General features: G+C 41.2%; 1 protein-coding gene across 1 annotated transcript; it reads left to right on the top strand.

Annotated features, from left to right (window-relative positions):
* Window positions 1-411: 411 nt before the first annotated feature.
* LOC108093219 lies at window positions 412-10,210 on the top strand. The gene is made up of 4 exons (XM_017193187.1): window positions 412-584; window positions 7,477-8,211; window positions 8,469-9,117; window positions 9,612-10,210. The coding sequence occupies exons 1-4, from the start codon at window positions 546-548 to the stop codon at window positions 9,836-9,838; spliced, it is 1,650 nt and encodes a 549-aa protein (XP_017048676.1). The 5' UTR covers window positions 412-545; the 3' UTR covers window positions 9,839-10,210.
* The last annotated feature ends 1,771 nt before the right edge of the window (window positions 10,211-11,981 follow it).

Genomic DNA, 11,981 nt, shown 5'->3' with positions numbered 1-11,981 from the left:
TCCAAACGGGCTGGTGGGATTTGACCTAGTTTCGGTTAGTTTGCATTGCCCGATATATGTTGCTGCCTCTCGCTGGCCAGGCCAAAAGTGTGTTGATAACGGCTATAAATTTCTTACCTCCCTCAATATTGTGCTCCGTTGTCTAGGGCCCGAGCCCGAAATGGGCCTCCCTATACACTATAGCCCACGCACTCTCGCTCTCCCTGGCTTTTCGATTTCCCTCGCTCCGGAAAGGGAAAGTCCCCGCGTGTCTGTGTCTTATCACACGCTCGAAAATGTTGCGTCTTCTGGCTGCTCATACGACCTGTGGGTCGTTCTCATGCGCTCCGTGCGCATGTCCGATTGCGGAAAAGCTGCTGAGAATTTTCCCCCGAACCCGGTGGAAAGTTGCCAGACGGCCGGGGTTTTGTCATCAACTGCCAAATATTTCAAACAAATTATATTTTGTTTAGGCCAAGCACTTGTAGATCTTGCTGATGTACAAGTAAAAGTGGAAAATCGAGTTCCTTGGAGGACCCTTACATTAAAGGAGTCTCTTTACGGACATGGATAAATACAGTGGCAACGCCAGCCCGGGAAATTTGGTATGTTTTCCTGCTGTCTCGTTTGTTTTTTTCCTCCTTCAATATTTTTGGCTTTGGCGCTCTTCGTACGAATTTTGTTGTATATACGCTTTTCGGCTCTCGAGCGGAGACGTTGTCGTTTTTGTCTGCCTTCCCCAATTCCGTTTGGCACGAGGCGCGCAAAACTCTCGGATCGGAACGATATACGCGAGTCGGTTCTATATAGCCCAAATATCTGTATATCCCCGAGTGCGGAGAGTCTAGCGAGCGGCCTCAAATTGGCATAAACAAATTGGCGTAAACAGAAATTTCATTAAAGCTTTGCATCGGGCGGAAATCGGCTAGGTGAATAGATATAGCATCCGAGAATTGGCAAACAAATTTCGAAACTAAGGATTAACTGGTCCCAAATGAATGCCATAAACTAGGGTAAGTCTGGCCACCGTGTGTAATTAATCAAAAAGAAAGAAATGCTGTATACAAATAGAGGCGAGCAATTGGCCAACATAAATTGTGTATCCATAAAATACACAGACACTGGCGAATGAAAGCCTGTTCAAAGGAAAGTTTTTCCGAGTGTGTGTGTGTGTGTGTACTAGTAGGTGTAATTATGTGTGTGTGGGCGAGTGGGAAAGTCGTTCACTGTGTCAGTGTTTCATTGTATCATCAGCTGGGCATCCATCGCGCATACGCCGCGTTGTCAATTGTTACGAGCCCTCACGTCCATTCCCCAGCTTCGCCCTTGGCACCAACTGGTTGTGCCAGCAACCCCAATCCCCACCCCCAGAATCACCTTTCCCATCCTCCTCCCCCTCCCCGATTCGAAATCCCAGAATCGCGTTCTTGATATTGGCTATTGGCCTATGCAAAATTCTGTGCATTTAGCAAAGGTCCCTTCGCCCCTTTCCGCCGGAAAACTCTTTCTTTCATTCTTTCTTTTGTCAGCAATTGCAAATTTGTTCCAACTGTTTGCCGTTGCCCTTCGCTGCTGCTCCAGTTTCATTCAGCCCGTTCGCCCTTTTGTTTTCCCCACCGAACATGGAACATGTTGCGTAGGGTTTTTCCTCCACTACGGTGCTTTTCCTGCGTGACGAGGGTGAGTTTTTCGTGTATTTTTTCGACTTTTACGTTTTCTTGTTTTGTTTGCATTTTGGGAGGCGTCGTCGCTTTTGTTAGCTTCAGGTTATTTCGAATGGGAAAAACAAGTTGGTGTCTTCCAAATTGGATTTTCAGAGCTGAATATAAGGGAAACTCAGTTTTGAAACTTGTAATTGCGTTTTGATCTTTTACATAAAATAAAAAAATATTGGTTTCCCCTTTCTGTTAGGACTTAAATTTATTTAAATTTTAAGTATCTTATCAATGAATTTTTTTTTGTCCGCTGTTAAACTATTTTCTATGTAAATATTTATTCATTGGTAATATTCTGGCGTCGTAAAGGTTATTGAACCTAATTATTAAGTTTACAATTATAACTAGTCATTTCATTCTTTACATTTTTTTTTTGCAGCACAATTTATTTATTATGCATAATATAATATCTTAAATATGTAGAATATAGTTTATATAGTGCATAATTTGGTATTTCCTGTGTTTAATTAGTGTGATGCTGTTCTTGTTTACCTTTCGCTCAATCACTTTCTATGCTCCGAAATATATTGGCTCATTTGGCAGTTGGCCAAAAGACCAGAAAGCAACTTCTGCGATTTTCAGCTGGTCATTATTGCCTTGTCCATTGCTGGATCTTTGCTGGGGTTGGATGAGTAATGCAGTTTTCCCGAGCCAAAACAAAATAACAAATTCCGTTCTTGTTGTATTTGTCTCACGGCATTTACGGTGCCAGCAATCAAATCAAATGATGTCATTTTCCTGTTGTGAAATGCTGTCCTGTCTGGGGGTGTACTATATATACTATATAGTATAAGGGTCCCCTGCCCTCGCCCACCCAAGAACAAAGGCCCAACGAGTGAGTCAGTCAGAGTCACGGATTGTAGGTGCCACAATGCCGCAGGCCCCTGGCAAATTCAATTACGCATCCGGACTACTGCAGTTACCAGGCTTCAAGTGGGAAGTTCAAGATCCAAATCGCATTTGTTTCAGTCTAGAAATGCTCATTGCAAACATGGAAAATATTCAACTGAACATTGATATTGTTGATACTGCGTTTTTCTGAACTGGCATTTGCAAACATTCAGTTGTATAGTAAATTCAATACTTTTAAAACGTCTTATTAAAATCTCTTCTTTTTATTATATCTTTCATTTCTGTAAGGCTTGGGTGCTTATGTAAATTTGGGCTCATCTGTTGAATGTGTTTCATAATCTCACAGTACTTACACTTTGGCTCGCTGTTTATGGGCTAATTTTAATAAACCACCTCATTAGGAGCGTATAAATAGAGGAGCCATCGTACTGGCTGTGAACTTTTCCTGGTCCACCAAAAGAATGTGGCAAGTGTTTTATTTTTGAACCGAGTGTGGCAATTGCAGGTAGAGTTCGGAGTTGGCAGCGGATCAGGAAGCCAATTGGAGTGGGATAAGATGGGCTGGGCTCGCTTCCACTTTTGAGCACCAATTGGTTTCCCATGGAATTCTGTGGCACCTGTTTATTTGCAGTTTCGTTTGTTCGATTGTTTGTTTTGAACTACGCATATTCCGTGCTGTTTACCGGCAGCCAACAATGTGAGTAATTATGTTAAATTCAACTAATTAAACATTTTCGCCCCCCGCCCGTTCGGTGGGTAAATATCGATTCTGCTCCACTTTGTTGATGCTGCTAATTAAATTTTCCCTTATGAATGCAAATATTTGATTCGGGCGGCGATCATAAACGGGTTATGGCGATCCGCAGATCGTGCCGATGCTGGGGAAATGCCTGTACAGTGGGCCCTGTTGTCGCCGACACCCCACCAGTGTCAAGGTCGTTCGTGAGGCGAAGTTCGAGCGCTAACTGTTAACAGTTTTTGCTGTTGTTCTGGCGGCTTTCGCATGTTTTTTGTATCATCTGCAGCTTCCGCTTTACATGGGGACTCATTAGCAGTCTTAGCTGCTCCAGCAGCCCCATTCAAAGTATTACACATGTAAACATTAAAATGGCCTATGCCTGGGCGAGGGCAGCTTGAGAAGTTTAGGGTGTTTCAAGAAAGGCATAATATACGAAGGAGGGTAATTTTCAACGCATCTCATTCACAAATTAAGCCTTACTTATACTATTATTTGTATTAATATCTTGATAACTTATTGTTTAAAGAATTTGGTTGTAATAAGATTGATATAAAATGCTATTTATGTCTATCAACTTGTTAGAAAGTCTTTTCCCATTCGTTTAGTGTCAACAAGTTGGAAAGCTCTTTAAGTTCTCAAGCGGTATATAAAAACTCGATAAAAGCGGTAATAAATACTTGCCAACCGACTTTATCTAATCGTGGTGGCTCTGGGCAGCCGACTTCCCCAACTTCTGTGGCAGCCCTCGCTGGCTGCATAAATACTTGTGCACACAACCAACTCGAGCAGCTTTGTCCTGGCCTTGGCCGCTGATAATAACTATTCTGCTGGGCCCTCGGTGTACTGCTCTTTGTTGCTATTATTACGCCCACATCTGTGGGTGGGGCAAGTACTTTTTGGTCTCAGTGTGCTATTTGCATTGCTTATCAATAAGGCGAATTTCGTGCGTACACAAAGCGCCTGCGACAATTACAGTTGTCAAATATGACACTCCCACAACACCATCCACCCACTCCAAAATCCTCCACCCACATACAATCGCCGTGCTAATTGGTTCATCCAACAGCAAGATCTTCGTCCAGCTGCCGATGCCCCCTTTAAATCAGATATTTGCCTCTTTTGGCACACAAATTGATTTATTTACTCGCCCGTTTGTCCACCAAATTGAGTTGATAACTCGAGTCATGAATGATGAGCGCAGAACTTGAGCTCATTTCCGTTTGGCCTGCATTTCCAATGCTTCTCTCGGGTTTTTGCAACTTCAAAGTTTCTCAAAATGCGGGCATCCTTAACTTTGATGGGTGTTTAATTGAGTTAATATTGTGTTTCTATCAGAATAATTATAAAAATAAAAATGTCATTAACATTTAAAAATTCATTTTGTTGATACATTTTCTTTAGGAGTATAAAATATTTTATTATTGTTGTGTTTTTTATTTTTTCAGGGAGCTTCAGTTTTGATTCTAATATATTTTGTATACAAGTTTTGTAGTTATTGCTCTTATCTCAAACTGAAAATAAAAGAAACTATTTAATTAATAAGAAAATTGTTTTTAAAAAATAAGGAAATATATTTTTCATTTTCATTATATATATAACAATATCTACAAAAAGAAAATACTGCCACGATCATGACGCATTATGCCGAACAACCCCAGGCGTCGCTGCCTCAGTTGACTTCGCAGTTTGCGAATGGGATTGAATAGCAGTCGATATTTCAAACTCGTGGTGTTCGGTTCGAAATCGTGCGAAAATACAGAACTCGCTGTTCCTTCTCGGGCCAACCAATTAGTGTGTGATTTACTACATTAGAAAAATATTACAAAATTCGAGCGTCAAGTATAAATCAAAAGGTTCCTGCAGAGGCAGCTCCAACATATCGCAGACAGGGCCAAGCCAAACTAAATCGCTTTCGATTGATTGATGGATCGGGCCATTCGCCGATAAGCAGAACAGCAACAAATAAAGTGTAAGAAGTGCATGATATAAATGATAATTTCAGATAGTGATTCGATTCGAGTGACATGAGCGTTGTAAAGTTCAAGAACGCGCGTTTGCAAGGTCTGGGTCTCAATTTGATTTATTTTTTATCAAAATATAACCCTCCTACGCCCTGAAAAATATTATATAGAGCAGGCTGATAAACAAAAGGAAGTGCTAATTCGTTGCCTGTGCTTTACATAAAACCCAACTCCCATTGCGGTTGCTGTGCAGATGATAAAGCCGTGAACAGCCATAAATTTATTTGCACACGATAATTAATTTATTGCACTATCAGGCTATCACAAGTCGTCACAGTTCTCCCAGAGGTTCCGTTGGTAAATATTTAAATATCAGGCGTTACGGTCTCCATCTGAACCACAAGCAGCGGTCACAGAGTCGACAACACTTCAAGTCCGATTCCGTCTTCCTTACAACTGTTCAAACACCGCCATATAATTCATTATTTTTATTAACATTTTCCCCACACACTCTTTTTTTTATTTGCTTGTGGCACCGCTACGAATTTGCTCGCAATCTTTCTGTGCCACAATTAATTTTGTTTGCATTGTACTTACGGCAATAACAAGAACAGGAACTACAAATCAAACTCCGAAAGAACAAACGTTTTGGTTCAGAATGCTTTTCTCTGAATTCTGCTTAGTGTTTACCATTCATAAAAAGGCATTTCTTTGTGGGGTTCAAGGGAAAACATTATCAAATAAAAGGGTAGATCGAGCTGTTAATCCAATCACATATGTTGCCGAACCTAGATAACTTAAATTTCTATTTTAGCAGAAAACTAAAAATGTTTTGGTAAAAACTGTTCAACTTTATTGTATCTACTTTACTTATTGGCCATAATAGGCGCATATCGAATTACAAATCTTATCAATTTCAAGCCCCTTAAAGGCTTCCTATTTTTAGGGTTTTTATTAACCAACCTTTAATATTGAAACCACGTGAAAGTTCTTATGTAATCAATCCAGCAATGTTATGTTAAAACAAAACATCAAAATTCCATTAGAAACTAATTAAAAAGCCTATGCCAACACTTGATAGCTAATTAAGTATTCATACCATATTTCTTTAAATCTTTTTCTACCATTATTATTCAAATAATGTGTCTTTAAAGACTTAGTAAAATAAAAAGAAGAATTAAGTTGGCTTTAGAAACGGTAAGGTATTTGTAAATTTGATTAAGTACTGCTTAAGTACTGCGACGATACGATAACTAAATCACTATGACTTTTTCTTCGTTTTTGTACTTCCAACTGTCCCTATCATTGGTTGATATTTTAGGGGGAATTAAAACATCACGCGCGGAATTCGACTGTCGAATTGGTAGCAGTGCACCCGTTTTCGATATGGGACATGATTTATGGCTATAGTATGATGGATTGCAGCCGAGTTGGTGGCAATCAAACGATTAGAACATATGCTAACTGAAAAAGTGACCAGCGAATTGGCTTGGGGCTCGGCTGGTTACTTAATTAGTCGGCATTTACTTTCAGATAGCAGGCCTAATTTATTGTCGAGTGCAAAAATCAGCGATTAAAGGCTGCTTAGCTCTTTAAACGATTTATGCTCTGAAGTGTGCCAATCGACTGATAAGCGGCCCAATGAATCAATCAGTCAGTTGGGAAAGTACTTACTTACAACGCCCATTAAAACAATTATAGATTTCTTAGCGTGGCGAAATCGTCGCCCGTTTGGCGTGACTAACTGGTCATTATGAAGGGTCGTAAATAATATCCACCGTTCGGCTGAGATAAAGAATGTATTTCCCACGGAAAATTTGTGATATGAAAGAAAGCGCCCTGTTCTTCAAGCTCTCTAAGTTGGAGCCACATTAAGCCTTGGTACTTGAAACTAGAGCGTTGTGCTGTTTTAACTTGTAATTCAGAACTAATATAGTAGGACATCAACAAGTGTTAATTTAAGATTAAACAGCAAACAAGTTAAAAAAGTTCAACACAACGTATGGCAGTCAAACCTTTTTAATTTAAATTGCAAACTATACTTATTATTCACTAATGATTATTAAGTTTGAAATCTTTGAAGACTGTTTATTTTATTTAATGCGATTTATTCATTCTATTTAATATTTTCTTACTTGGTAGGTAGACTTCTATTTATTATTTCCTTGGCAATCATATCTAGTTTTTTATCATAAAAGCCTAACCACAAACTATTTTGTTTTCCTTTCAGTTCTCCAACAAAATCACTGCCTTCCACGACAAGGACAGCTTAGAGCCTCGTCCCGGAAACAAATACCGCCAGCGACGCATCGACGCCCATTTGGAGGAGCAGCTGGTCAAGGAAAAGCGCATCACCAAGTTTCCGCTGGTGGGCGCCCTGGTCCACAAGGCACTGCGGCGTCGGGAGAGGGAAAAGGAAAGGGAAAGGGAATCGGAAAAGGATAAGGCAAAGGATAAGGACAAAGACCTACCAGATCCGAAGGACAGCACCAATATCATCAGTAACAACAACGAGAAGTGGAAGCTGAACAGGATGGTGCTACCGTTTGGACTTGGACCCGATGGCCACCACGTGGACGCCATACAGAGTGCTCCGGCGCCCAGTGCCCCGCCTGCCCACATGATGCCACCCGCCTATTCCCGGGGTCAGACCAACATCTACACAGGCGTTCCGATCATCGTGAATCCCTACATCGACTTCATCGTGGTGAATGGGGACGATCGCTACATGATCCGCTGCGAACGGAAATCGGTTCTCGAGAGGAGCGTGGAGCTGGCCAAGCTGATTCACGCCGGTCCCAACAGCGGGCGGAAGAGCGACAACCACTTCCAGATCCTCAACGTGGACAAGAACGACTTCGAGCTGATCGTCCGCTACATGGAGAAACACTTCATTCCCTATCGCGATCACAAGCACCTGCTCAAGATACTCGAGCTGTCCGATCGATTCAATGTTCCAGATCTGGTGAGTGGAGATTACATAACATTATTGGAGATAAAAATAGGTATTAATCGATACTGATTAATCATAGGTAGTGGAGTAAAAAACCCTACGCCTCATAATATACAAATTATTGTAATAATTTGAACTTAATCTTATGGGAAAACTAATCAATATGAATATTTAGTTTTCAAATACAAATATTTATGATAACCACAATCTAGAATATTCAGAATACAACCCAATGAATTTAATATCTTATCCCCTAATCTTTTTCACAGATCATCTACTGCATTCGGGAGCTCGATCTCCGAATCTCTAGTGCCACGGCGCTGGACATCTTCAAGGCGCTGTGGTTCTACCAGGGCATCGCGCTGACCAACCAGCACCAGACGGTGATCACCACCCAGGAGACGGGTCAGCAGCTGGCCAGGAAGAAGGCGACCAAGGCGAAGGCGGCGGCCAAGCAGATGGCGGCAGCCAAGGCAGCCCAGGCCACCGAGAACGGTTCCGATGGCGATGGAGCCCAGCTTAACCTCATTCCGAACCCGAATCCCTTCACCACCGAGGACTACGGAGTGGCCCTGCTGCACAACACACTCCAGCTGATCGACATGCACGCGGAGCTGCAGCTCTCGATGCCCGAGATCAGCGATCTGAGATTCGAGGAGCTGGAGACCCTCGTTAAGAGGGACACTCTCCAGCTGAGGTCGGAGGTCACGCTGTTCGAGTGCCTGGCCACGTGGAGCCTGGCGGAGTGTGCCCGCAAACAGATCGACGCCACGCCGGAAAACCGGCGAACTGTCTTGGGACCGCTCTGCCTTACGCCACGCTACTTGCGAATGACCGCCAGCGAATTCCGCCGCTGCTGCGACCGCCTAGAACTACTGCCCCCCACGGAGATATCACTCATCAGCGACGCTCTCGAGGGTGAGTCAACCCGCGAAGTGAAAATAGTGGTCTTATCTGCAGCTACAGTTCAGTGAACCTCATAGAAAGATGTTTAATCTTTATAAAGTTAACGAGAGAAAACTGCATTAACAAGTTAAATTTTATTTGCACGATTTGATAGATATTTATTTTAACAAAATTATGAATTTTATTTAATTGTTTCTTCAAGCATAATTATTCAGTATGAAAAAATAATATTATAACTATCGTTCCGTTTGTTGAATCATTAATATATGCAATCTACATAACACAGTGTAAAACTCTTTATTGCTTTTTTTAAGTTTATTCAAAGCGATCATTGAGTATTGTATGATAAGGTGTCTGTATACGATAACCGTTTTATTCAGCTTTAATTTTTTATAAACGTAAACAATGTAGATAAAATAATATCAGCAGAAAGGCGACTAATACTTCCTTTCGTTTACTGGATTCTGGAATTCCCGAGTAAAACCTTTTCCCTTATTTGATTGCAGGTAAAAAGCTGAAGAACCTCACCGATCAGCAGGCGGAGCTGCTGGAGAAGTTCCGCCAGCCCCGCGCCGAATATGCCAGGATGCCCGTGCATCTGAGCGATCGGAGCAGTCCGAAGAACTATCCCAAGAAGATGAGGCTGGCCCACGACGGTCGGCCCACGGAGGAGGGATGCTGGGAGAAGGTCGGAATGAACTGTCTGCGCGTCTTCGTCTGCATATTCGACTGATCCGAGCAGTCCGACGAGGAGGAAGAGGACGAGGACGAGGAGGAGGACGATGAGGATGAGGACGAGGACGAGGCAGAGGCAGAGGACGAGGATGAGGGAAACGGATCCGGGAATCTCCATAGAGACGACGGAGGATGAGATGACGATCCCACATAGACTTGTTGCATTAAACGAATATTAGCGCTTATGAATTACTTATACATAGAGTTAACGTTAACGATTACGTTAGTCTTATGGGGACAAGGACAAGTAATGGCCATTACCGTGGCAGTGATTTTATAGCAGCCGTTTCTAACAATACTATATAGTGTTATTTATATACACGCAGATATTATATATGCGGTGCGTGTAGGTTGAACTGTCGCCTGCGAATCGATTGGGTTTTTGTATTTACTCGCTAGTCAAATGGAAACAATGGAAATACCAAAACTTTTATACAACTTTATGCAACGTTTTGTAGCTGGACTCAAAATACAAACATAACATAACATAACAAAACCAAAAATAAAACCGATGAAAGTAAAAATTAATTACAGAACTTAGGAAATTACTGCATACTGCTAGGGATATCTCACACACAAAGTACATCAAAGTTAATCAACACACAAAAATTATAGTGCAAATCGTATTTGGGCCCGGCCATAGCTAAAGTCATTATTATTAATTGTTTACTATACTTTTAACTGTTGTGCAATTGTCGACAAATGGAATTTATATATACACTCACGAGCATTCATATTCACACGATACACACATATACTATATATACGCCATATATAGAGAGAAATGCGTTGAAATCAGAACTATGTTGCCGTTACTCGGTTCTTGGCTTTAACTCCTATAACGAAGTGCTATAGCTAAATCGCATAAATAACAATAACAATCAGATTAGCATTAATCATAGCGAATTACTTATGTAAGCACACCAGTGGAGAAAACACACAAATTGTTAACAGATTTATGCATTTTATTAGTTAATGTTTAGAACAAATGTCGCCTCGAATTGTTTTCTCCTAAGTTGCCACACGTTTTGTAGGCTGAAAAAGACAAATTCCAGTGCGAAATAAATATCAATGAAGCAAAGCATCAACCACAAAAGAGAAATACATTCAACAAAAAGTAGTTAAACAAATAATAAAGATGTACACCATTTTCTAAAATATTTTGTGGCCTTAATTATTTTGGGGAAATTAAACAAATTATATACCTTATTTTACTTTCAAATTTTTATTGAGATTTTAGCATAGTAACGAATGCCAGACAAAGCTCACAAAAAGGTTTGAGTCAAAATAGGTTGTGTATGTCAGACAAGCCAAGTTTCAAACCATCTCAAAGCTCAAAATATGTTGACAAGTATTTTAAGGGGTAATTCTTTTCGATGGTTTCAAGTTCTTTGAGTGACGATGGCTAGAACATAAAAGAACAATCTTAACCCTCCAGGATTGTAAGTTATTAATTCAACTTTTCCTAAATACACACATCTCATCTCATCCCATCTCAAGCCCATCTTTCACTTTTGTTCACCCTAACCCTCATCAACTTCATCAGCACTCCTGTTCCCCGCGGATTCCCCTTAAATCCGCATCGCCAGCTTAGCTGACCAAGTCTAGACTCTGGGCAGGACTTCACTGGCGGAAAATGCTGGCCAAACCGCACACACATACTGCCACTTTCGCCAAGTAGAACATTATCATTGTATGCATTCGGGGGCTTACCACAAATGCACTCACCCGAGTCCAATCCCCAATGCTCTGGCTGTAAGTATTCCTCCAACTCTCCATCTCGCTGGCATGTGCATACAAATGCCGTATAATAACAAAACAAACCCGCAGTGGAAACTCGCATTTTTCACTCCCCCGCTGGAAAATTTATGATTTTATTTCACGCTTGCTTTTCATTAACATTCCTCCTTGGCCCAGACTCTTATTCCCCCATTTTTACGGTTTCTGTGTGTGGTGGCCAAAAATTATAAGTTCTTTTATTTATTTTCTTTCTTTTTTTGTTTAGCTGGGAGGGTAATTCCCAGGACTTGCTGCTGGCCTGTCTGACGCTTGTTAACCTTTAGCCAGTTGCGTTTTCCTTTGCCGTTTTTTTCCGGCTTGCATCTTGCTTGCCACTAATTTTCCACACAGACGATGACAGT

Source organism: Drosophila ficusphila, unplaced genomic scaffold (genome assembly GCF_018152265.1).
Source record: "Drosophila ficusphila isolate 14025-0441.05 unplaced genomic scaffold, ASM1815226v1 contig_106, whole genome shotgun sequence".
NCBI lineage: Eukaryota > Metazoa > Arthropoda > Insecta > Diptera > Drosophilidae > Drosophila > Drosophila ficusphila.
Note: the sequence above shows the minus strand (reverse complement) of the source record. Positions and strands in the feature narration are given on the sequence as shown.